This window comes from Eucalyptus grandis, chromosome 8 (genome assembly GCF_016545825.1).
Source record: "Eucalyptus grandis isolate ANBG69807.140 chromosome 8, ASM1654582v1, whole genome shotgun sequence".
Lineage (NCBI taxonomy): Eukaryota > Viridiplantae > Streptophyta > Magnoliopsida > Myrtales > Myrtaceae > Eucalyptus > Eucalyptus grandis.
In genome coordinates, this window is record NC_052619.1 from 31,308,123 (window position 1) to 31,334,944 (window position 26,822).

Consider the following 26,822-nt stretch of genomic DNA (forward strand, 5'->3'; position numbering starts at 1 on the left):
AGATAGCCATTCTAAAGGCTCTTCTTGGGTGGTGGGCAGAGAGAATAGAAATTTTCAGTGGAACACGGAAAGGCACAATTGAGAATATCCAATGGGAGATGCCTCTCCACTGATCCCCATTAATCACCAGCGGCAATTTTTCACACCAAGTTCTCCTTACTTGGAGCATTCAGAGTAAAAGGTTACCGACTTTAGTGTTTGTCCCAGCAGCGTAAGAACGTCTCTTTTTTTTTTTTTTTTTTTTTTACCAGTGAAAGTTCAAGTAAAATTTGTTCCGACAATGAAAGTAAAGCATTTCTTTTGTTCACTTTTCGTATTTGGGCATCAGCGACAACTTCAAATTACACCCCTAAAGAGGACAACAAAGATATATAAATATAAAGTATAAGTGTCTTGAAAGTTAAAACTTATCACGAAAGTAAATTTGGATTTTAAAATTTTTAAAAATTACAATTAAATTCTAAAACTTGTTATGAAAATGCATTTAAGTCTTAAAAATTTCAAAAAGTGTAATTGAGTTTTAAAACCTGTCACGAAAATGTAATTAAATTCTAAAACTTTTGAAAAGTATAATCCAACTCGAGGATTTGATTAAATTATTTTGATAAGTTTTAAAATTTGATTGTACTTCTTTAAGGACTTAATTCAAATTTTATGATAAGTTTGAAGATTTAATTACACTTTTAAAAAATTTAGGACCCAATTATATTTTCGTGGTAAGTTTTAAGATTTTTAATGTATATATCCTAAAAATAATGCTAAAAGAGTACACCTCTCCGGTCTTGTAAGTTCTGTTCTTGGGAACCGGATCCACACCCTAAAATGTCTTGAACCTCAAGCACTTTCTACCTTCTTGTTCTCACTCTCAGGTCTGGGCTCTTCTTTTCTTCGGCAGCGCCCTTCGACCTTTCTCTCTCTCTCGATCTCGACTCAGTCGCTGCTTCATCTCGGTCGGCCGTCCGTCAATCAGCGCACTAGGTACTCTATATGGGTTTCATTTTCGATTTCTTGGTCGAATGTCATCGCCAATTGATGGCTGTGATTCAGTGACCAATCTAACCCACCACCTGTTTTACTTTTCTCTTCTGTTTTTGTTTCTAAATTGCGCTCGATTGATGTCTCGCCTCCAGCAAGCCGATTGATAATTTTCGTTCAGCTCGATTCTGACTCAAGTTTCGATTGCTTCGTGCGATGGCAACATCCACTGACACTTCAAGAATGGAGTTCGAGGTGTTCCTGAGTTTCAGGGGACCGGATACTCGGGACAACTTTACTAGTTGCCTCTATCATGACATGGTCGAGAAAGGAATCCGTGTCTTTAAAGACAACGAAGAGCTCCAAGTCGGTCAGAAGATTGGTGGGAACCTTTTGCGAGCCCTTGACAACACTCAAATTTATATCCCCATTTTCTCTAAGGGTTTTGCTTCTAGTGTGTGGTGCCTCCGTGAGGTTGCACATATGGTAGATTGTACTTTAAAGTCGGACGGGAAGAAGGAGATCCTCCCCCTTTTCTTCGACGTGAAACCGGATGATGTCAAGCTCAGAACCAATTTGTACAGTAATGCTCTGTCTGAGTATGAGAAGAAGTATGGCCCTGATGAGGTGAGGCAGTGGAAAGCTGCTCTTCGTGAGGTTGCAACTAGAGCAGGTTGGGAGCGGGAAGGAAAGAGTAAGTTTCACAACTTATTCCAGCTATTAATTTTAATGTAATTTGAAAGGGACGCATTTTTTTCTTATAGATTTGAAAATATCTTATATTCAATTTATCTTCTAGTCCGACCAAAAAAAATTTATATTCTAGTAACTATAATCTCTCCCTATAATTGATACGGTAGTTGAAAAAAATTAATGCGAATGTGGAAATCATTGTCAAGTTACAGTTAAATGCCAAATTAGCATCCTGTTCGGTTGTCAAAAACCTAAAAAATATATATTTAAATTGCGAAATGAATATCTTTCAACATTTTAGAAAAAAATGTAAAGTAGAAACAACAAAAAGACAGATATTAACGCTTATTCAGTGATGATCAAACAGACTGATTTTGTCCTAGTAGCATAGGAACTAATTATATGTTTGATCAGTCTAAAATATTGCCTGCGCATTGAAAGTAACTATAATTTATTTGATGAATATCAGTTTTCAACAAAGAACGGTTTATCAATTTTAGGTAGATAAGCAAGCAACCGTATCCGGTCACTTCTTCTCTACTATCACTAAAGGACCTATATAGACTGCTAGCGTTTCAACTGTGCTTTTTGCAAAAAAGAGCGGAGAAAAAAAATGCAAAACATTTGCATCATATTTAGTCGCAGTAATAGTGTTATTACATTACATGTTTTATAATTTCAATTTTAGGAGTATTTTGGAAATTCTGATAATATTGCTCCTCTATAACATCTCATTCATGAAACCAAATAGTGTAGAAGATTTACAGTTACAAACCAAATAGCGTAATAGTGATTAAAGCCTTGTTAAATCTCAAGATAATAACTAGTACATAGATGGGTACTAGAAGCAACAATCTTGCATCACGCCCTCACTTTCTTCATAATAAATCTGAAGATGGGGAATTTTATTGACAACGTCTCGAGACATTTTTATCTATGTATCTCGCTGAGATGTGAACAGTCATGGTCAGATGAACGGTACATCTCGATGGTGTCTCCCAGATCTCAATGACATTGAGGGAGGGGAGAGAGAGAGAGAGAGAGGGGGAGGTGACTTGGAGACACGGCCTAAAGTGAACTTTCTATGCCGCTATATATTTGTATGTATGTACTCTATAACATGAATTAATTGATGCTTATATTGAATCTTTAACGAGCTAAAGGCCAAGTTACTAAAGTTTTTATTTTTCATTTGTTTAGTCTATGAATAAGTAGGACAAAATAGTCATAAAAATATTTTAGATTCCTATTCATTCTTTTCCCTTCCTCATCAAACATGAAATGACCTAATTTCCTTTTTTTCCATTCTTTTCTTTGTAAGCATACAAACAACGTTACCATCCTTTGTTAACTCTCTGCGGTCAGTATCCATCTTATTTCCCTTCCTCTTAAATCACTGCATTGAAACTGAGTGTTAGTGTTTAAACCCAACCAATGGGCGTCTGGGCAGCAGCTCCACAGCTAATTTGAGCACTTCATGTTTTTAGATAATTATCATTGTAACTTGAGATTGTTACTTTCTAATGGGTTAAAATTTGTTATTTGAATAACTGCCACCGTTTGTAAACCTGTTGTAACGTATTTAGCTTATCTTATTTAAATTGTACATGCTTGATGTTGTCAACATTTTCTTAATCTAAAATGTCTGGCAGATACGGGGAGCTTATAAAATTGATTGTTCGAGAAGTTCTGCTTAAGTTGAAGGTGAAGAGCAGAGATCTCCCCTACCATCTAGTTGAAGTGGATGATAAAAAAGATATAGAAAAATTGTTGGATGTTGACTCTGATAGCGTACGTTTTGTTATTATCCATGGGACAGGTGGAATTGGTAAATCAACTCTTGCTAAGGTTATCTTCAACCGATTCTTGCCTAAATTCAATTACTCTAGTTTCCTTGAAGTTGTCCAACATCAAGATCTTTTACAAGTGCAAAAGAAACTCTTATCTGACACACTGGGCTTGACCTCTGCTGACGGAATTCTTGACACCCACGATGGGATCTGTCGCATAAGAAATGGACTCAGTGACAAGAAAGTTCTGGTTGTTGTTGATAATGTGGACGAGAATAGGCAACTCAAGAGTCTCGCAGGTAGTTGCGATTGGTTCGGTTCTGGAAGTAGGATCATGGTCACAGTTAGGGACATACGCGCAGTACTAAATGAGGACAAACAAATGCGACCTGGCAATTATTTGGCCCACTCAGTAAATGAGATGCCTTTGTATCGAGCAATTCAGCTTTTCAGTAAACACGCATTTAGAAGAGATACTCCTCCTGAGAATTGCTGCGATTTCTCAAAAGAAGTTGTTTCAAGCATAGGAAGGCTTCCTTTGACTTTGGAAGTTGTGGGTTCTCTTTTTGCCGGCATGAACAGATCAAAGTGGGACGAGACATTGGAGGACTTAAAGGAAGGGCCGCCTAATAATGTCCGAGAATCACTGATGATAAGCATCAACAAATTGAATGCCATAGAAAAAATCATATTCCTAGACATAGCATGTTTTTGCATCGGGAAGGATAAGACTTATGCGGACTACATGTGGCGTAGTAGCAACCTTTCTCCACGCATTGGGATTGATGTTCTTCTCCTCATGTCATTGATAAAGATCGATGAGGACAATTGTTTTTGGATGCATGATGAAGTGCGAGATCTAGGAAGGTACATCGTCAAGGAGGAGAATATTGTAGATGCTGGAAAGCGCCGTTGGATGTGGATTGATGAAAATACTCTAGACATGCGAGGAGCGACAAGGTAAAAGTTATTAAGAGTAGAAGATATGGTCAATCTAGCAAAATCTCTGGTTGTGTTCCTTAAATTGAGAATGTCGATTGATGGCCGGCTTTGTTTTCTAACTTATAAAGAAATAAAAAGCAACTCTATATAAACAATAAAAGTACGAGTTTTCATGCCTTACTCATGTGAAACGAGAAGAAAGTGCACGCTCCAATTAGTTAGTTGGAATTCTTTATTTCTTGTTTCGGTGAGGATGAAAATGGATTCTTTGCTTCCTCGAAACGGTGTTTAGTCTGTGAAAAGATAGAGAAATCAACACCAAATATACATTTCGAACATGCTTGGTTTGTCTTATTTTCAAGTTGAGAAGAACACTAATTATTTTGTTACTACATGCCTTTGATTTAATTAGTTTGGGGTCAAAGAACTATTGATATCTTTGACTACTTTGCATTAGTTTTTGCTTCCTATGTTGCATACTCATCTTTGTTCCCTTTACTCTTGGTAGGAAAAAGAAGCTGTACATGCTCTCAGTTTGGGTATTAGTCATGACTTAACATCTAAACAAATAGCATATTTTCCAGAACTGAGGTTCCTTGGAGGGAAAGGATTCAATTTCGTAGGTGACTTCAAAAATGTTAATCCTAATTTGAGATGGCTTTCTTGGCATGATTGCCCACGGGATTTTTCAGCTATGAATCTTTACCTGGAGAAATTGGTTGTGCTAGACCTTTCGCAGAGTAACATCACCTACGACTGGGGTGGATGGAGGCAAATCAAGGTACCAACACACCTCACTCATGTTCACTCCAAATTCTATCAATTGATCTTCATTGTTTCAAGACTTTTTGTCGGCGTGTAATTTGTCTTGTTTTTCCACTGCAGATGGTTAAAAATTTGAAAATTCTAAATTTGATGAACTGCTATCATTTAACCAAAACACCCGATTTTTCAAAGTTTGACAAGTTGGAGAAATTGATTCTAGAAGGGTGTGAGAATTTGTCTACCATTGATAGCTCAATCGGTAAGCTTAAACTACTAAGTTCTTTGAATATCGAAGGATGTACATCCCTTGAAGGGTTGCCCGAAGAAATCGGCTCTCTAGAACGCTTGTCAGAAATTAAGATGCCATGCAACGGCAAACTGTCCAAGCTTCCCGAGACACTAGGCAATCTAAAGTATTTGACGGAGTTTGAAATTTATGGTCATTCTGATATCAACCAAATTCCTCACTCTATTGGAAGGTTGAATCTCAAGCATTTGGTTTTGTCTAATTGCAATAATCTTCATGAGCTTCCGGAATCTATTGGGAAGTTAGAATCATTGGTGAAGTTGGATTTAATATTTTTGAGGATCTCCATTCTCCCTTATTCCATTGGAAAGTTAAAGAATCTCAATCATTTACTTTTATCTTATTGCAAAATATGTTGCAGCTTCCGGAATCTATCGGGGAGCTAGAATCATTGGTGGAGTTAGATTTACAATCCTTGGGGATTTCCGTTCTTCCTTATTCCATTGGAAAGTTAAAGAATCTCAACCGTTTGTTTTTAGTTAATTGCAAGAATGTGCTGCAACTTCCGGAATCTATTGGAGAGCTAGAATCATTGGTGGAGTTGAGTTTAAATTTCTTGGGGATCTCGTTCTCCCGATTCTATTGGAGCATTAAAGAATCTTAACTGTTTGCTTTTACATAGATGTGAGAATTTACTTGAACTTCCAAACTCTATTGGAGAACTAGAAAAATTGATCAAGTTGGATCTAAAAATGTCAGGAATCTCCATCATTCCTAGTTCCATTGGAAGGTTAAAGAATCTCTATTATTTATTTTTATCTAGATGTGAAAATTTACATGAGCTTCCGGACTCTATTGGGGACTTGCAATCATTGGTTGAGTTGAATTTAAACTCTCTCGGGGATATACGCTCTCCCTAATTCCATTGGAAGATTAGAGAATCTCATGGATTTGAGTTTACGTGAATGCAAAAATTTACATGAGCTTCCGAACTCTATCGGGGAACTAAAATCATTGGACAGGTTGGACTTAAAACTCTCGGGGATCGCCATTCTCCCTAATTCCATTGGAAGGTTAACGAATCTCACGCGTTTGTCTTTTTCTAGATGTAAGAATCTACTTGAGCTTCCGGACTCTATTGGGCAGCTAGAATCATTGGTGGAGTTAGATTTAAAATGCTCGGGGATTTCCGTTCTTCCTTATTCCATTGGAAAGTTAAAGAATCTCAACCGTTTGTTTTTATCTAATTGCAAGAATATATTGCAGCTTCCGGAATCCATTGGGGAGTTAGAATCATTGATGGAGTTAGATTTAAATTTCTTGAGGATCTCTGTTCTCCCTGATTCCATTGGTGCATTAAAGAATCTTAATCGTTTGCTTTTATCGAGATGTATGAATCTACTAAAGCTTCCAGAATCTATCGGGAAGTTAGATTCATTGGTGGAGTTGGATTTACAATTCTCAAAGATCTCCTTTCTCCCTAATTCTATTGGAATGTTAAAGAATCTCAAACATTTGCTTTTATTTCAATGCAATAATATACATGAGCTTCCGGATTCTATCGGGGAAATAGAATCATTGGCCAAGTTAAATTTAAAAATCTCGGGGATCCCCGTTCTCCCTTATTCCATTGGAAAGTTAAAGAATCTCAAGTATTTGATTTTATCTAATGCAAGAATATGCTGGAGCTTCCGGAATCTATCGGTGAGTTACAATCATTAGTGGAGTTGGATTTAAATTTCTTGGAGATCTCTATTCTCCCTGATTCCATTGGAGGGTTAAAAAATCTTAACCGTTTGCTTTTATCAAGATGCAAGAATCTACTGAAGCTTCCAGACTCTATCGGGAAACTAAAAGCATTGGTTAGGTTGGATTTAAACCTCTGATTTTGTCTTTTTGGAAGCTTAAAGAATCTTAAGTATATGATTTTATCTGAATGTAAGAATTTACATGCGCTTCCGGACTCCATTCGGGAACTAGAATCATTGGTCCAGTTAAATTTAAAGCTATCGGGGATATCCTTCCTCCCTGATTCCATTGGAAGTTTAAATAATCTCACGTGCTTGTATTTATCTGAATGCAAAAATCTACAAGAGCTTCCGGACTCTATTGGGGAACTAAAATCATTGATCGAGTTGGACTTAAAACTCTCGGGTATGCCATTCTTCCCAATTCCATTAGAAGGCTAAAGAATCTAGAGAATCTTTTGATGCAAGAATTTGCATGAGTTTATCTAATTGAACAAGAATCATTAGTCTTGTCACATTTAGCTTCCGGAATCTCTATTCTTCCGATTCCATTGGAAGGTTAACAAGTTCCAGGTATTTATCTTTTTCTGGGTGCAAGAATCTACTTGAGCTTCCAAATTCTATTGGAGAACTAGAAAAATTGATCAAGTTGGATTTAAAACTATCAGGAATCTCCATTCTTCCTAATTCTATTGGAAGGTTAAAGAACTATTATTTGTTTTTATCTGAATGCAAGAATTTACTACGGACTCATTGTTGCAATCATTTTGATTTAAATCTCTCAGGGATATCCGCTCTTCCTGATTCTATTGGAAGATTAGAGAATCTCAAGCATTTGCATTTACGTGAATGCAAAAATTTACATAAGCTTCCGGACTCTATTGGAGAACTAAAATCATTGATCTATTTGGACTTAGAACTCTCAGGGATTGCCATTCTCCCTAATTCCATTGGAAGGTTAACAAATTTTATGCATTTGTCTTTTTCTGGATGTGAGAAGCTACTTGAGCTTCCAGATTCTATTGGGGATTTGGAAGCATTGGTCAAGTTGGATTTAAAACTCTCAGGGATCTCCATTCTCCCTTATTCCATTGGAAGGTTAAAGAATCTCAAACATTTGCTTTTATATGGATGCAAGAATTTACATGAATTACCGGATTCTATTTGGGAACTAAAATCATTGATCGAGTTGGATTTGAAACTCTCAGAAATCTCTATTTCCCTTTATTCCATTGGATGGTTAAAGAATTTCACTCATTTATCTTTTTCTGGATCCGAGAATCTACTTGAGCTTCCAAACTCTATTGAGAAACTAAAAGCATTGGATGAGTTGGATTTGAAACTCTCAGGGATCTCCGTTCTCCCTGATTCCATTGAAAGGTTAAAGAATCTTAAACATTTGCTTTTATTTGAATTCTCATGACGAATTTTATTGAGATCCAGAATCGGTGGTCAAGTTCGATTTAAAACTCTTCGGGTCCATTTTCCTGATTCCATTGAAAGATTAACAAATTTGAACATCTTTTGGTATTAGTATACTTGAGCTTTGGCACTATTTGGGAACCAAAGTCATTGGTCAAGTTGAATTTAAAAGTCTCGGAGATCTCCGTTCTCCTTGATTCCATTGAAAAGTTCACGAATTTAACGCATTTGTCTTTTTCAAGATGCATGTATCTACGTGAACTTCCGGACTCTATTGAAAAAATGGAATTATTGGTTGAGTTGGATTTAAAATTCTCGAGGATCTCCTTTCTTCCCGATTCTATTGGAAATCTGAAGAGACTAAAAGTCTTAAAGGTGGCATACACAAAGATACACACGATACCTTGTTCTCTTGGAGGGGTGGAGTCACTTGAAGAGCTTGATGCCTCGTTTTGTCCGTATCTCAAGGATGAAATCCCATGGGAATTGTGGAGCTTGACTCATTTGAGGATCTTGGATTTAGATGGGAGCCCAATCTCTACGGTGCCAAGAAAGATAAGTAGTTTCTCTAGTCTCCAGACGCTTAAAATTGCAAGCCACCGACTTTCCCCTTTGCCGGAGCTTCCCTCGAGTTTGAAATGCCTTGTTGTAGCTGCTCAATTCCCTGTTCTTCCCGACCTCTCAAGCCTAGTTCATTTACATCATCTCGAAGTGCGTAAAGAACAACGTATGACACTTTGGATCCCGCACAAGGTTACCTTCACCTTGGAAGGATGTGCTCTCCATCAATCATCTTCCACTTGGCTTATCAACCTTGAAAATTCACTCTGTCCCATGCAATTGCCATACATTTCTGACTTGCAAAATTTGTCGGTTCTCTCTATCAGTGAATGTTTGACACCATGCTTGCCTGATCTATCGCATTTGAAGAGGCTACAAGAGTTACAGCTCAATGACTTCCCTGAACTGGTGGAGATTCCAGGTTTGGGGGAGTTGGAATCACTGAAGTTTCTGCACATTATCATGTGTGATGTGATCAAACAATTGCCTAACCTATCAAAGTTGAAAAATTTATTGCGTCTCAAGCTAATACATTGCATAAAGTTGAGAGCCGTTGAAGGCTTGAAAGAGTTGAATTTTTTGGAGTATGCAGAGATCAGATATTGCAAGTCCTTGGAAAGGTTGCCCGATGTGCCGACATCCACCAAATTGGAGACAGATCAGGCGCCGCTAGAACCTGCTGAACACACCATGCGGCCGGCGAAGCGATTGCGACTTTCGGTGGACTAGTACGACAGGTGGGCAATTATAGCCTCGTTGAACTTCTCAAGTTCGTTTTGATTATAATAAGGGAAACAGAAGTTTTCATAAGGGCTTCTATTTGCTAACCTGTCGAGTTGGCTTGGAATAAAGGCCAAGAAAGAGTTGGCGGCGAGTACTCAAGAGTTTTAAGACCCTGCACGTGGAATAAAAACCAAATTTGCAGCCTTGCACGTGGAATAAAGCCAAATTTACAACGCACAGTATAACCGACGTGAACTAATCCAGGTGTCTTCATGTCACTTCTTGCGCCATCAATTATATTTATTGATAGTGTCAGAACGATGTTTTCAATTTTCAAATTGAATTCTCATGATGCATTAAGTGTTTTGCTCTATTCATTTCAATCATCTCTAAAGTATGAATTTATTATGTTTGAGTAGGCTTAACAAGTATCATTACCTATATCTATGATGTCGGCTGCATTAGCCACGATGGCATGTCCTAGTGTTTGTGATTTTGCCAATCAAAGACTCAAATTATTTTCAATTTGTCATCCATCACACTTTTGATGAAACAATAAATGGGGCTATTGCAATTACATAATCCGCTTATTGAAATGTTGCCTAAGTGATTCTACATGGCCAATGAATTGTATCACACATCAAGGACTATGTTTTGCATTTGGCGTTCAAAACAGCACATACTGATGGTTTACATTGAAGTAATAATTTGCCACCTTAATTTTTTATTACACAAATTTGATAAGTTTTAAAATTTGATTGTATCATCTAGAAGTTTTAAAATCAATTATACTAATAAGTTTTAGAACTTTAAATGCACCAATCCCAAGATAAAAAGTAAGAGTTGAGTCTTTTTTCTCCGCATCGCCAATCCCCCTCCCCCCCCAAAAAAAAAGAATTAAAGGGTCTGAGCACCCTTTGTATGGAAGGAGTGTAACAATTTTAGCCATTTTTGGTTCGTCAATTTATCACTTGTAATGATAATATCTTTTCTTTTGTGGTGGTGGATATGATTATAATAATCAACGTTAGGTGTCCTCCAAAGTTGTGCTCTTGGAGGGATTGGCCGACCTCTGGCAGTTTTGATGAAGATCAACCCGCCCGTCTTTGTTCTTCATCTGTATGATGTCGAGAATACTGCTGGTGTCACCGCGGATATTAGCCCCATGGACACCGGTACCGTGGTGAGTTTCCTTCCCATCTCTAATTCGCCTGCTGTTTGCTGAATTTAGGATGAATGGAATTGCTAGGCTCTTTATGAAGATGGAATTTCATGTTGTTGATTGTTTTGTTGGGGATATTGTTTGGATTACCTATTCAGATGAGTAAGCTCGATATCATCCTTGAATATATGGATCGTTTCATGCATTAGACTAATTTGTTGCTTCTATTATCAGGTCCGTGGGTTTTGTGGGACAGCAACAAGTGGAGGAATTGTCAACATAAATGCCGGAGTGATCAGAACCCTTTGTGATGGAATTACCAAATGTTGCCCGAAAGCTATTGTCAACCTGATTAGCAACCCTGTTATAACCACAGCTTCCGTTGCAGCCAAAGTTTTCAAGAGAGCTTGCCCTTATGATCCAAAGAAACTGTTGGGTGTGACCATGCTCGTCTTAACTAATTTGTGGTACGTATCCCTCCTGGTTCAACTGCTGGTACTATCAAGAAGAATCGAATATGTTTACAGAGTACGGAGTATCAGGTTGTCAGCTTCGTATAAGCCTACAAAGATCGAAGCGTATTTTCCCTTGTTTATTGCCCTCTTTCGTCTCAAACGTTTTGTCTTGCGTACCTGCAATTGATAACTTGCTCCAAGGGCATTTAACCTTTTCCCAGCTTTCGAAAAGATATCTATGTGGACTTGGTATTTTATTAAATAGGCTAATGCCTCATGTACTGGATCATGTGGGAGGTGTAAAAGTGAAGTTTATAAAATTGGGCTATTTCCAAGTCTAGCAGCAGAGTCCAGAAGCCCCATTTATTCGACTGTTTGCGGTGAAATATTAATGTAACTGCTGTTATGTGCTAGTGAGTGTTATTGGTTCTCTTCTCATGATCAGAAGGTTGTTTATGATCAGAGATACTTGATACTAACGCTCAGGCAGCAAAATCTGTACAAGATAGCAGTTTTGAGACAATGTCATGAAAGCCAACAACTTCTTTCCTTCCCCCTTCTTTCCTTCCCGCCATTATCTTGTAGGCATTCGCTGATATATCTCATCAGATTTCTGATCTATTATGTTCCATGAAAGGAGAAGTACTAGGTCTTGATCCAAGAGAAGTTGATGTTCCAGTTGTTCGGGGTCACGCATGAGTGACAATATTACCTCTGTTATCTCAGGTTTGTGATGTATTCTTCCTAATAAGAACTTCTTATATGTTCGACAGCAAGGCTATTAGAAATTACACTTTACTGTAGAATTTTAAATGTCAGTTGGCATTTTCAAAATCTGTAGACGTCAATTTTCGCAGTGTTGATGTTATATCACATTCCGTTAGTCTCTTCAGTTTTGGGTTTCAGGTCGTATAATAGTGCTTTAGCTATTCTAGTGATGTTCATTTTGCTTAGGGTTTGTGACAAGCTCCGGAATACCAAGGCTCCCTGAGGAATACACTGTTACCACCAAGCATTTTCATTTCCCAGACACTCGATTGCATGCCTAATCATATTAGAGTCTGTAATCTTTAAATTCACAAGCCATTTCGAAGATGTACTCTGCTGAGAAGTTTCTTTATGAGAAGGATGAGACCTTCGCAAAAATCACTTCTTAGGTCCATGTGGGCATATGTCCTGCAACGAACATTAGAGAGCTTGTTATCATCTCTACATTCGATTTACCAATGCTGCCTTGGCAACCTATCCACTACCCACTACACAAGCAAAGTGTTAATAAAGATCTTTGTCGGAATAAATGGGGACACCTCACGTGTGAAAGTATGCACAAGGTGATGATTGCTTTGTCTTGGGCTATAGGCAGAAGCAAGCAGTTATGGAGAATATCTTAGTTTCTGATTATTTTGTCCGGTCCTTGTAAAGGAAAACAACGGAAATTATCAGAAGTATGTAAAACAGAGCAGCATGCATCTCTTGTTGTTACGGCTAGGAGGATTACTTGAATTTTGATGATAAGTGGAGAAGTTTCGTGCAGTGACAGAATTGCTGAATATATCAAGTTCTCTTTAAGTGATTTTTGAGGTCAACTCGAAACTGGATTTTTTTGCATCTATTTCCACAATGAAATGATGACATCACGTCTTAGTCTTCATTTGTCTGCTTCCTTTGTTATGTCATGAAGCCGACTGAATCGTGTACTCTGTGTTTGATGACTTTAGGCTAAAAGCTGGAGCTGGCTTGGCAACTTTCTCAATGGCGAGTCCTTCGGCCTTTTGAGTTGTGATCCGATCTCTTTCATGAACGGGAAATTTGATGGCTCTTTTGTATGTGGACTCATTTCACATGGTCACATAATGTGAAAATGAAAGATGCAGGCATATGCTGCTATGAAGTTCGCCGATGCGTGCCTGCGTAGGTTGAGGGGCTACGTGGGCATTGTTCAGTGTGCATTTGTTGCTTCTCAGGTTTGGTGCCTTGAAAAAAACTTGTCAAGATCCAATCCTCTTACTTCTCTCGAATTCAAACTAAAATTACCAATGATTTTCTTTTTTGTTGTCCCTTTTTTTACAGGTGACTGATCTTCTGTTCTTTTCGTCCAAAGTGCGCCTCAATCGTACTTGGGCGGAGGAGCTTCTTCCTCTTGGCCCACTGAATGAGTACGAAAGGTCTGGAATCTTAATTAATCTTGAGATTTTTAGGTGTGCTCAGATGACAACAAAGGAAGATGGAAGTTCTTTTAATTTCGGCCTTCGTTTGTTAACCTGTGGAGCTGGCTTGGAAAGGGCAAAGAAAGAGTTAGCGGCAACGAAAATAGTTTCTGGTTAGTCGGTACTCAATATGGGTTCTTGGGAATAAGTGGTCGGACCTAGGCAGATATCAAAGTTTCTTCTGCATAGCTGACGTAGACCAAACACCGGGGTTTTTCTTTTCCTGCATGTAACTTACTCAATGGTAATTTGCATAATAACAAGGTGGACGGATGTTTTGCATGTCATCGTTTTATGTCTGTCTCTCTAGTTTCGCGTTTACATTGCCGACTTTCTTATGCACCTGTAGTGTCGCCTCCAAGGAGCACTGTCAGTTCAGTTATGCAATACCGCAATAAGCAAATGATGGACAGAGGGTCCAGAATGAGCTGAAGCTCAGTCATTGCCACCAGGTTTGAAGTTTTAAGAGATTCAAGCGCGGCTTTTTAGGGCTTTGTCCAGAAGATTTGAGAGAATGAGCGAGAGAGCCATTATAGAATCTCTTCTTGAGTAAGTTGGCGGAGAGTGAGTTGAAATTATCATTTCGACACCATAGCATGAGATTCAGAACTTTCAATTGGAGATATCTCTCGCTAAATTCTCCCTTTTTTTTTTTTTTCTTTTGACTGAAACGTTGCATTTCATTCAAGGAGGTAGAAGTTACAACCTGTATGAATGGCGTCGGTACATAGCAAATCCAGTAGAAGTTGGGGAGGCGAAGAAGCCCATTTTGGAGAAAGGATGCCACGGCCATGGGGCATGGGCCTTTGCGGCCCAATCAGCTATAGAGTTAGCTTCCCGTCTGCAATGCTGTATACGCGGCTGAGAGAAGCAGGGAATCAGTGCTGCAGCATCGGCGAACAACACACGACAGTCCCACGGCGGTAATCGGCGATGATTGACGATTTCCACAAGCACGAGGCAATCAGATTCGACCAGTAGGTGAGCATTGGCATGTCATCTCTGCAACAAATATGTGAGTGTGATAATTAGGGCTTGGATCTCACTTTGCAGCGGGGAGGAAGCGGGGACACTACCGGAGAATCCGTCCATCAAAATGCCCGAGTGATCTCTACAAACACACGCGATGGCACCCGTGTGGTTCACCGTTGGAAAAGCCCCATCAATATTGACTTTGATGCCGCCCGGGAATCCACACCGATTAGGGTTCAGAAGTGGTTGTCCTGTGTCTGTCGCCGGCTACACAGTGCTACTGATAAGCATTGCATTGGTAAGAGCCAGATCCACAAGCTGATTGGGGTTGGTGCGTTGATGTCAGAAGGTGAAGTGGTTGCGCGCCTTCCAGATCTACCAAAGAAGCGATGCAACTCCAGAGTAGGTAAGTTAGCCTTATTCTCAAGTAGATCTTGTAGCCATGCATCCATTCTATGCATTCTGTAAGCTGAAATATCAATCTTTACACTGGGATGAGACCAAATATCATTTGTCCATGGGTAGAATAAGAAAATATGTTCAGTTGTTTCAGGAGTATGTGATGAGCATAACTGACAGACCGGGTCTGGATTGATGTGTCACCGAAAAAGGTTGTCCTTTGTCGGGAGGGCGTTGTGACATAAAGACAATAGGAAAATTCGAATTTTTGGGGCAGTCTTTGATTTCCAGATCTGTCGCCATAGTTGGGGGGACGGTTGGTATGATGAGGATGCACGATTTTTGTCACTGCTGTGAGCTGAGTATCTGAGGTTATTATAGCCACTTTTCATTGTATATGTACCTGTATGCGTCCCTGTCCATATAAGTTGGTCTGTGGTAGAAGCAGGGCGTAACTGAATGGCAACAATTTCCTCAACTATTTGGTAGTCAAAACTGTGTCTAAGAAGAGGAACGTTTGAGGTGTTTACTTCTGGGATTATAAAACTAGCTACCTTCTCAGGTTCTCCTCTAGGCGCTGATCCGCCAATGATTCCTCTTGTGAGCCATTTATCCTCACGTTTTCGTATCTTCTGACCATTACCTACAAACCACTGAAGTTGGTTTAGGATAGAATCTCTGCCTAAAACTAAACTTTGCCAACCCGGGATAGTCTAACGCCTTTTCGCATGCCAAAAAATCGCCAAAATGAAAATAGTCCCTTGAAAACTCAACCCCATAAGGATAATGGGTTTTGGAAGTCTCTATGCTTGTTTTCCCAAAAGGGCTTTGTTAAAAGTAAGTCTCGAAATCCAAGTCCCCCTTTATTCTTCCGATCTTTAAGTAGGTCCCAAGCCCTCCAGTGTATTCCGGACTGGTATTCTTTGTTTTGCCACCAGAACTTTGCTATTTTATGTTCAATGGACTAACAAATAGAAACAGGAAGTTTGAATATGGACATGGCATACTGCGGGGAATGCCCGCACCCTTTGTTTTTAACAGGATTTCCTTACCTCCTTTAGATATGAGATTCTCTTTCCACCCTTCCGGCTTCGCATTGACTCGCCCTTGAGAATCCAAGCAAACCCATGTCTTTTTTGGAAACCCCCCAATCATATGGTATACCCAAGTTTTTCCCTATCTTTTCAATCACTAGTACTCTCAATTCTCCAGCCAAATTCTATTTTAAACTGATAGGACTATCGACTAACGAATAGTCCTAATTTATTTATATTCACTGCTTGACCCGTGGCTACACAGTACTGGTGTAGTATATTCGCTAAACTCTAGCATTTTAGGATTCGTCCATTTAAGAAAAATATTGCATCATCCGTAAAAAATAGATGAGAGGGTAGAACACCACCTGTTAAGTTTGATCCTCGTTAGATTCCCCATGTCGACAGCTTGCTGAATAAGAGTAGATAAGACATTAGCCATAAAGATGAACAGATATGGAGAGAGAGAATCTCCCTGTCTAAGCCCCATTGTTGGATGAAAATAAGACAATGGTTCTCCATTTAACTTAACACTAAAAGAGATTGTGTTGATGCATTGCATCACCCACTGTACCTATTTATCATGAAATTCCAGTTTTTTAAGATAGGTCTCTAGAAAATCCCACTCAACCTGATCATATGCTTTCTGCATATCCAATTTTAACACTGCTTGAAATTTTTTCTTTCTTTTCCTAATTTTAAGTTGGCGAATGACCTTTTGTACAACCAGAATGTTATCTTGTATTTGTCTACCCGTCACAAAGGCACTTTGTTCTGTTGAAATCAACCCAGGTAACCAAATCTTCAGTCAATTCGCTAGCACTTTTGAAATGATTTTATAGATAAAGTTGCAGAGACTAATGGGTCTATATGGTCTAACCTCTCGGGGTGCAGTACATTTGGGATCAGATAAATGAGTGTTCTGTTAAAATTAGGGGGCAGCACTCCTGTGCTGAAAAAATCTTGCACCGAGATAAAGATATCATCCTAAAGAATATCCCGGTGGGTTTGATAGAATAGCCCGTTCAAGCCATTGGGTCCCGGGGCTTTAGTAGCCCCTAATTAGAAAGCTGCGTGCTTAATTTCCTCCCGAGAGACCACTGCTGTTAAACCTTTATTCATTTCTGATGTGACCACTTGGGAACACTAGGTGAGTATAGGGCCATAATCACGGTAACCAACCGAACAATAGAGATTTTGAAAGTAAGTCAGTGTCATATTCTTCAGTTGGTTAGAATCGTGGGTCCACCCAAGGTGTTCATCCTGCAACATGCTAATTCGGTTGCGTTGTTTGCATTGTATAGTAGTCGCATGGAAAAACCATCACAGCCATTAAATCCTTGATCTCATCACCCAATAGTGTTCCTCCTGTTGCCATATGTGTTGTACTTCATCTTCCAGGCGAGACACAAGTGCCTTATCATAGTGATGACTGGGTTGATTGATATGATTCCAAATCTGTTGCTTTAACAGGTGAATTTGTTTCTGGCCATTGGAGAATTTTGATTTACTCCACCCGGTGAGTGCCAAAGAAGTGTCTTGAAGCTTGCAAGATAGAGAGGAAACTGGTAGCGGTGAAGAGGCCCAAGCATCTCTAATGACCGTGCGGCAGTCCTTGTCTTGAAGCCAAAAGGCTTCGAAAGTGAAAGTCTTCCTCCGCCTTAAAGGATTGAGTTCAATAGTTAGTAGGAGTAGGTTATGATTTGAGCCCAATGCAAGAAAAGCAAAGACTTCAGCTTCCGGGTAAGTTATTCTCTAGTCCATTTATCCAGTGCCCTATCAAGTCTTTCCTTGACCACCTCATCACCATCTCTATTGTCCATCCATATGAAGGCACAACCCTTACTTTCAATAGCCAGAGGCATACAGTCATTTAAAAATTCCCTAAAGGAGTGCAACCTATAAGGCTCAGCTATCTTCTTGCCCGCTTTCTCCCAATGATATGTAATGTCATTAAAGTCACCAATGCACACCCACGACAGGGTATTTGAAAAACTAAGTTGTCTTAAATCTGCCCACAATTGCTGTCTGTGTTGATAATTCGTAGGCGCATGAAGGCAAGTAAGTCACATTGGATTTCCACTCAGTGCATCAGTACAACTCATGTCAATGAAATATATAGTATGTTGCTCCACGCGTAAAGAGACCTGATCATTCCAGAATACCACCATCCCTCCAGCCAATCCCATAGGACTCACCACAAAACAACTTGGAAATTTCAACTTCCTCCTAATTTTCTGAATCACCATGTCCTAATTTTTGGTTTCCATCAAAAAAACGACATTGGGCCTTTCATGGGCCACTAGGGCCCTTAACGCCTGAACTGTCAAGGGATTGCCCAATCCCTAACAGTTCCAACTAATACTCCCCATTTGTCACTTGGTGGCTTGTTTGGGCAAGCCACCACAGCCCAACTACCTACCCCTTCGGTTGCAAATATTGGGGTATCCATAAGATGAGATTCATCAAGGCTTTCATTGACAGTAGAGCACACTCCATAAGGATTATATCTCTTAGCTTTCTTGAGAGGACTCTCTTTGGTGTTTTTTCTGGGACTCTTTAGTATCTTGATTTTGGAAGAACCTTCAGCTGAATCTCTGAGTATTGTATACCGTTCCACTGCAGGGGATTTTAGTTTAGGCGCTACATTTACTTTTGGATAATCATCAAGGGTAGGATGTTGCAGGATTGGTGCTGTAGTGCGATCAATGTGTTGTTCCGAGCTGACCTCCATGTTTGCTAGTTGTTGATTAGGGCTATGAGGTGCCAGCAGGGAGTAGGAGAGGCGAATGCTGTGGAGTTTCCGGTATGATCTCTTCAACATCATCTTGTTTTGGTTGATGCTTATAAAATGCTTGCCAAAAAGGGCTGTGTTCTCTGACTTCTACCCTTAGCCATTGACCATAAGATAGTTTATCCTTCCCATCCATTTTTGCCTCATCATAGGGAATGGCTTTACAGTACATTGCGTAATGGCCTAGGATGCCACATAAATAGCAATAGTGGGATAGGCGCTTGTATTGAAAGTCAATCCATATATTCTTTCCTTCTAATCTGATAAGTTTACCATATCTAAGCGGATCTTGCAGATTGAGTTCCACTCTAGCCCGTCCTGACCTAAGTGTAGAGCCCTCTTTAGTCTCAATTTTAACCTCCTACACCTTGCCAAGATGTCTCACAACTTTACTGATCATGTTCTCTGTACATCTTTCCAGGGGAAGCCCAAAAACTTGCACCCAGAATGCGCAAGTTGTAAAGTCATAGCAATGCAAGGGTGTATTTGGTACCCAAGGCTTCACAATAACTAGGTGACTTGCAAACAGCCAAGGGCCATTATCTAAAATCCGTTGCTTTTCCCCTTTTGAATTGAATTTAAATACATAGAATCCCGCTTCACGTTGAGAAATTTCGACTTGATCATTGCGCCACACTCTTTTTAAAGTGTTCTGAAGCGCTTGAAAGTTAACAGAAGGGTTAGACAGGATTTTACCCACTAATATGAGCTTACATTCTTGTAGCTTCTCTGCTGGGACTTCTTCATCCCAAACATCAACTTCCTGTTCGGACCAGAGTCGACCAAGTCTGTTGCAGAGCGCGGCAAGACGGGCAGTCCAGTTTTATCCATCAGCAAGCATGCCGAAGAGAGGAAGCAGAAAGGGTAGGTAGATTCCGCATGCAACGCACCGATGAAAGTGAAACAGAACAGCTCTGCAGTCGGGACCACGCCAAGATAACGCGAAGGATTCAGACGAGAACACCAAGATAACTTCAAACGATGAAATTGAAGGAATCACCCAGACGGTCAATAGAGGTGAAGATGGGCGACAAAAGTGAAAATTGCACGGTATGCGTGAGGGGGTTAGGGGTGGGAATATGAGAGGCGGAGACTACAATGATGAGATGGGGGTCTCGGTTGGATGAAACCCATAGCAAAATTGGAACGAAGCTCCTGGAAATTGAGATGATGCGAAGGATTTGATGGAAATTGGTGAAGGAATTGAGGGTTTAGATGAAGAAGAAGTCTACCAGAGGGTAGAGACAAAAAAAAACTCTACATATCGAGAGAAAGACTGCAGTTAATTCTCCCTATTCACCAGCAGCAATTTCTCACACTAAGTTCTCCTTACGTGGAACATTCAAACTGAGAGATTATCGAGTCTGTTTTTTTTTTTTTTTTTTTTTTTTGCATGAAAAAGCAATTGATTTGCTGAAAAAGAAAAACAAAAGCTTTAGAACATTATCTTGAGGTTGGACGGGCCTTGTAACATTTGCTGCTTTCTTTGGGTAGTGGCGAGCCGCTCATTACCGACTACGAATGAGTATTGCTTCAAGTTAAAGATCATTTTAAATCCATTTTGCAAGTCTTTTCTCTTTGACTTGTGAGTCAAATTTGCTCCAACCGACAAGGGTGTGTTTATTTCATGTGAAACACGAAAATTGTTTTTAAAAAAAGTAGTCAGTTTTTACTTATTAAGTGGTATATTGAAAAGGTACGACTGAAAACGTTTTTGCATATTAAATCTCATTTGAAATAATAATTATTAAATAAGATGAAAAAGTGAGCATTTGTTAAGTCCTTACTACGTTTGGAGAAATGATTTTTTATATTTAAAAGGGGAAATCTGGAAAATTAGTTCGTAAAAAACTCTTTCAATTAAACAAAGCTACCCTCAAAGTATACATTTCTATTTTATTTTTTTGGTCGGTCTCAAAGTATACATTTCATTTGTTCTCTTTTTTTTTTTTTTGGTATTTGGGCATCGGTAAAATCTTGACATTCAACCATGAAGAGGACAACTTATATCCATAAAAAAAAGTGCTAAAAGTGCAGAGTACCTCTTCGGCCTCGTAAAACCTTAGAATATCTTAAGGTTAAAGCACCCTGTACTTTCTGGTTCTCCCTCTCAGATCTGGCCCCTCTTTGGTCTCTACAGGCGCGCCTTCGATCTCTCTTTCGAGACTTGCCTGCATCGCCGTCTTCTCTCTCTCTCTCTCTCTCTCTCGGTTTCTCAGGTTGCGGCCTCTCCTTTGTCGATTGGCCGTCAGTGAGCCCACTAGGTAATCTATGGTTTTCATTCTCGACTTTTTCATTGAATGTTTCGATTCCAGTGTGCTGCGATTTCGATTTCTTTGTTTTTGATTTCTTTGGGAGTTTCCCATCGCAATTGACGGCTGTGAGTCGCAATTGACCATACCCACCACCTGTTTCTTTCCTTTTTTTTCTTTCAAACTGCCCTCAATTGATCTCTCGCCTCAAGCAAGCTCAGTGGCAATTTTTGTTTGGCTTGATTCTGTCTCAAGTCTCGTTTGCTACATGTGATGGCACTAGCCACTAACGCATTAGGAATCGAGTTCGAGGTGTTCCTAAGTTTCAGGGACCAGATACTTGGGACCACTTTACCAGTTGCCTTTATAGTGATATGGTGGGGAAAGGAATTCGTGTCTTCAAGGATGACAAAGAGCTCCGAGTCGGTCATAAGATTGGTGAAAACCTTTTGCAAGCCCCCAACGAAACTCAACTCTATATTCTCATCTTGTCTAAGGGCTTCGCTTTCAGTTCACGGTGTCTTGTTGAGGTTGCAACTAGAGTAGGCTGGAAGCAAGATGAGAAAAAGTAAGGCCCTGCATGGTAATGTTATTTTTGTTGTTCATGAACAAAATTTGTTTTGTCCCAGGAACAAAAAAAGAAGTAAACACGCGTTTTGTTTGCATTTTTGTTCAAAATCTGTTTTTTTTTCCGGAAATGAGAAACAAAAAAAAGTTATTTTTTTGTTCGGAAACGATTTTGAAGAAACACTTTTCTCTCTTCTCTTTCTTCTTCTTTTCTTCTTCTTTTCTTTGGCGGTGCTTGAAGCCTCCCCATGGCCGGCGACGCCGTCGAGGGTCGGCGACCTCGCCGGCGTCGCCGCCCCGGCGAGGGCTACCCCAACCCCGTCGGCCGGTTGGCCGGAGGCCACTATTTGAAAGAAGAAAAAAAAAAAAAAAAGAAAATAAAAATATTTAAAAATTAAAAGAAACAAAAATATATATATATAAATTTACCAACCGTATTTCTATTTATTTTTTATTCCCGGAACAAGTTTACCAAATGCATCTTTTTGATAAAAAATTGTTCCCCAGGAATGTAAAACACTTTTTTCTATTTTTGTTCCCTAAAACAATTTTTTAACGAAACGTTACCAAACGCGCCTAAGTTTCCACAACTTTTTCTAAGTTGCTAATTTTAATAAAATCAGTAAAGAGTGGATTTTTCAAAATGTTAAACATTTTGATATTTCATATTCAATTTATCTTCAAGTAACTATAATTTCTCTCTATAATTGATATGGCAGTTGAAAAGTTTTATGCGAATGTTGAAGTTATTGTCAAGTTGCTGTTAAATGCTAAGTTAGCATCCTGATTGGTGTCGAAACCGTAAAACAAATTCAAATAGCAAAATAAATATATTTTTATCTTTTGGTATGAAAAAGTTTAGGAGGAGGAGTTTACCCATGTCAAGGCTAAGACATACCACTGGTCTAGAAGGTCTTATAATGGATTTTCGAGATAAGAATATTACAAATGCCGTAACATTTTATTTTTTTTAACCACTTAAGTATCATAACTTCAAAAAAAGTTTCACTCAAGTGCTATAACTTTTAATCAATCACTTAAATGCCAAACAATTTAAAAAACGTTCACCAAAATGCAAGAAATCCGAAATGGTATAGCACTTGTGATAAACGACTTAAAAGGTTATGGCACTTAAGTGATAGATTAAAAGTTATAGGCAAGTGATCTGAAAAAAAGTTATTATACTTATGTGAATGCCATACATAAGTGATCGAAAAAGAAAAAAAAAACTTATATACTCAAGCAAACACCATACGAAAGATAGCACTTATGGTATCTAAGCCGGGCCTTCGTTTCGCACTATTATGGATACGAAAATAATGAAAAAAATTGGATTCTTTTTCTATGGATTTACATGTCGCCTGCCAAAAGGGACTGCTGGTAACGAGATTCAAAATACCTTTTTTTCAACAATTTAGTAAAAAGGAAAAGTGGAAACAACGAAAAGACATAATAATGCTTCTTCAGTGTAGATCAAACATATTGACTTTGTGCTACTAGCATATGAAATAATTGTATATTTGATCGATCTCAAAATAATGCCCGCACATTAAAAACAACAAACTTATATGATGACTATTGATTTTTAATGGAGGTGTCAAAATGGGTTTAAAACCCATTTATAAACCTGATGGGTTGGGTCATATATGAGCTAGCTAAAATTTGTTAAATGGGTTAATATGGGTTTCAATAATAAAGTGCAATATAATGGGGGTTTTAATGGGTCTAAAGCTCAACCTACCTGCAGTTCCTCTTTACTTGTCTTCAGGTTTAGGTTGAGGCGAGTTTTCAGGTTGGGCAAACTTATTTTTTAGTTTTGTCTTCTACTAATGATTTTCTTTTTTTCAAAATTGATAAATAGTAAAAGATTTATGATCTTTCGAGTTTTAGAAAATCGTGAAAATTAATATATGATTTACATGTCAATATGTATGGGCTTATTGAGTTTAATGCGACCATGCAATTACTTGGCCCACCAAGTAAACGAGTTGCCTTTAAATCGAGCTATTCAACTTTTCAGCAAGCACACCTTTAGAAGCGACGCTCCTCCGATAGATTATTACAATTGCTCGAAAGAAGTCATTGCAAGTATAGGAAGGCTTCCTTTGACTCTTGAAGTCGTCGGTTCTCTTTTTGCCCGCACCGTCAAATCAAGTAGGACGAGGCATTGGAGGACTTAAAGTAAGTCCAGATAGAGACGTCCGAAAAACACTGATGATAAGTTTCAACAAATTAGATGACAGAGAGAAAGCCATATTCTTGGACATAGCATGTTTTTGCATTGGGAAGGATAAAACGAATGCCTATTACATGTGGCATAATAGCGGATATTCTCCTCGCAGCGCAATTCAAGTTCTTCTCCTCATGTCTTTGATAAGGATCGACGAGGACGATAAGTTCTGGATGCATAATGAAGTTCGAGATCTAGGAACATACATTGTCAAAGCAAACAATGTCAAAAATGCTGGAAAGCGCATTTGGGCATAGATCGATGAGAACACTTTAGACATACTATGGTGCAACGAGGTAAATGTTACTAAAATTAGAAGATAGTCTAGGAATATCTCTCGCCGTCTGCTCTTATATCTACAGTATGGGTTGATGGCCTGCGTTGTTTTCTAATTTATAGAGGGGGGAAAATAGCTAACTCTATAAACAACAAAAGTATATGTTTTTTATGCATTACCCACGTGAAAGGAGAAGAAAGCTTAGGCGCCATTGGATAAGTGGAAATTTTGTTTCTGTTTTTCGGTGAGAACAAAAATAAGTTCTTTGTTTTCATGAAAAGGTATTTAGTGTGCGAAAAGATAGAATAATCATCATCGAATGAAAATCTTAAACATGCTTGGGTTGTCTTATTTTCAAACTGATTGAAAAAAAAAGAGAGTTAATTGTTGTGTTGCAACATGCATTTGAGTATGATAGTTTGGTGTCGAAGAAGAACTCCGGATATTGATTACTACTTCCTTGGTTCATTGCTTTCTATGTTGTGCACTCATCTTTATTTTATGCTGCTAGCAGAAAAAACCAGCTGTACGAGCACTCAGTCTCGGTATTAGTCATGATTTCACACCTGAAGAATTAGCCAGTTTGCCAATGCTAAGGTTCCTTGGAGGGAAAAGAATGAATTTTGTAGGTGACTTCAAAAATTGTCTTCATAGACTAAGATGGCTTTCTTGGTATCATTGCCCGTTGGATTTTTCAGCAATGAATTCACCCAATGAATCTACTTGTGCTCGAACTTTCGCGAAGTAACATCATTGATGACTGGGGTGGATGGTTACAAATCAAGGTACTAACACACCTCATGTTTGCTTCAAAATCAATCTATTGACCTTCGCTAGCTAGTTGTATGCTACTGTATTCTCTACTTTTCATCAGCTTATAATCAGCTTCTTTTTTCCACTGCAGATGGCAAAAAATTTGAAAGTTCTAGATTTGTCGCATTGCAAAAGGTTAATCAAGACACCTGATTTTTCCGAGTTTGGCAAGTTGGAGAAATTGATTCTCACTGGATGTGAGAAATTGTCTATGATTGATGGTTCAATCGGTAAGCTAACACTACTGCGTATTTTGAATATTGATGGATGCATTAACCTCCAAGGGTTGCCCAAAGAAATTGGTTCTCTAGAACGTTTGTCAGAGATTATCATGCCCTCCAAAGGCAAGCCTTTCAAGCTTCCTGAGACACTGGATGGCCTAAAATCTTTGATGAGGTTTGAAGTTCGAAATCATGATGGTATCAGCCAACTTCCCGACTCTATTGGAAGGTTAACGAATCTCACACATTTGCTTTTGCCTGGATGCAAGAGTTTATATAAGCTTCCGGACTCTATTGGGGAACTAAAATCATTGGTTCACTTGGATTTAGAACAATCAGGGATTAGGGCAATCCCTGATTCCATTGGAAATCTGAAGAGACTAAAAATCATTAGGGTGGGGCACCCAAAGATAGAAAGGATACCTTGTGCTATTGGACGCACGGAGATGCTCGAAGAGGTCGATGCCCCATGTTGTTATCATCTTAAGGATGAATCCCTATGGGAAATGGAGAGCCTAACCCGTCTAAGGATCTTGAACTTAGATTGGACCCCAATCTCTACAGTGCCAACGATGATCAGCGGTTTCTCTAGTCTCCAAACACTTATGATTACAAGCCAAAAGCTTTGTCCATTGCCAGAGCTTCCCTCGAGTTTGAAATGTCTAGTGGTTGCAGCTGCTCAATTTCCTATTCTTCCCGATCTCTCGAGCCTTGTTCATTTAGATCATTTCGAAGTGTGGAGACTTGATTCAAGTACTGCATCATCTGGGGCGAACGAGGTTATCTCACCTTGGAGGGATGCGCAGTCCATCCATCAGCTTCCGCGTAGCTTGTCAGAATTGAGACTTGGCGGGATCCCACAATTGCCAATTTTTTCCGACTTCAAAAGCTTGTCGGTTCTCATTATCAGCGGATGTCCGTTGCCACATTTCCCCGCATTTGAATACTTGGAGAGGTTAAGGGAATTGAAGATATCATTGTGCGAATTCCTGGAGAGCACGCCCAGAATGTTGTGCTTGAAGAGGATACAAAAGTTACAGCTTAGTGACTTACCCAAATTGGCGGAGATCCCAGGATTGGGGCAGCTGGAATCACTGAAGTTTCTACACATTAGCAGGTGTAATGCTATCGAACAATTGCCTAACCTGTCGAAGTTGAAAAATTTACGGCATCTCAGGCTAGTTCACTGTGGAAAGATAAGAGCCATCGAAGGTTTGAAAGAATTGATTTCTTTGAAGAATGCAGAGATCAAACGTTGCATGTCCCTTGAAAGGTTGCCCAATGTGTCAGCATCCACCAAGTTAGACACTAAATGGAAGTGGCAAGACGCTGCTGAAGACATCTAGTAGCAGAGATTTCTGCATTCAGTCTACCGTACCAGGGTGGCCAATTGTGATTTTCAGCATTGTAGGACAAATAAGCCTAAAGCAGATTTCATCATTCCGAATACGCAAGGACCTCCAATCAAAGTACATCATGTCCAGTATGCAGGAGGGCATTTGTTTATCAAGAAGTGAGCGCGCGGGTTGAAGATGTGGAATCTCCTTGGGTCAATAATTAAAGAGATTTGTAC

The 26,822-nt window shown here is 39.2% G+C and overlaps 3 protein-coding genes and 1 non-coding gene across 4 annotated transcripts; all 4 read left to right on the top strand.

The window, feature by feature from the left end:
* Window positions 1–811: 811 nt before the first annotated feature.
* LOC120287153 (TMV resistance protein N-like) lies at window positions 812–7,290 on the top strand. The gene is made up of 5 exons (XM_039299858.1): window positions 812–978; window positions 1,131–1,706; window positions 3,321–4,418; window positions 4,909–5,181; window positions 5,286–7,290. Exons 2-4 carry the CDS (start codon window positions 1,192–1,194, stop codon window positions 4,955–4,957), a joined length of 1,662 nt encoding a protein of 553 aa, XP_039155792.1. The 5' UTR covers window positions 812–978; window positions 1,131–1,191; the 3' UTR covers window positions 4,958–5,181; window positions 5,286–7,290.
* A 3,588-nt stretch (window positions 7,291–10,878) lies between these two features.
* LOC120287696 (malate dehydrogenase, glyoxysomal-like) lies at window positions 10,879–12,199 on the top strand. The gene is made up of 3 exons (XM_039300916.1): window positions 10,879–11,049; window positions 11,263–11,495; window positions 12,124–12,199. Coding segments are annotated over exons 1-3 (333 nt in total). The 5' UTR covers window positions 10,879–10,950; the 3' UTR covers window positions 12,125–12,199.
* Window positions 12,200–13,664: 1,465 nt separating this feature from the next.
* LOC104414076 lies at window positions 13,665–20,281 on the top strand. Its single transcript, XR_005545944.1, has 8 exons — window positions 13,665–13,934; window positions 14,040–14,239; window positions 14,383–14,671; window positions 14,744–15,068; window positions 17,569–17,838; window positions 18,721–18,901; window positions 19,311–19,403; window positions 19,614–20,281. It is a non-coding gene; the product is annotated as an uncharacterized LOC104414076 (transcript).
* A 4,838-nt stretch (window positions 20,282–25,119) lies between these two features.
* On the top strand, window positions 25,120–26,595 carry LOC120287154 (disease resistance protein RPV1-like). Its single transcript, XM_039299859.1, has one exon. It carries the CDS (start codon window positions 25,120–25,122, stop codon window positions 26,593–26,595), a length of 1,476 nt encoding a protein of 491 aa, XP_039155793.1.
* The last annotated feature ends 227 nt before the right edge of the window (window positions 26,596–26,822 follow it).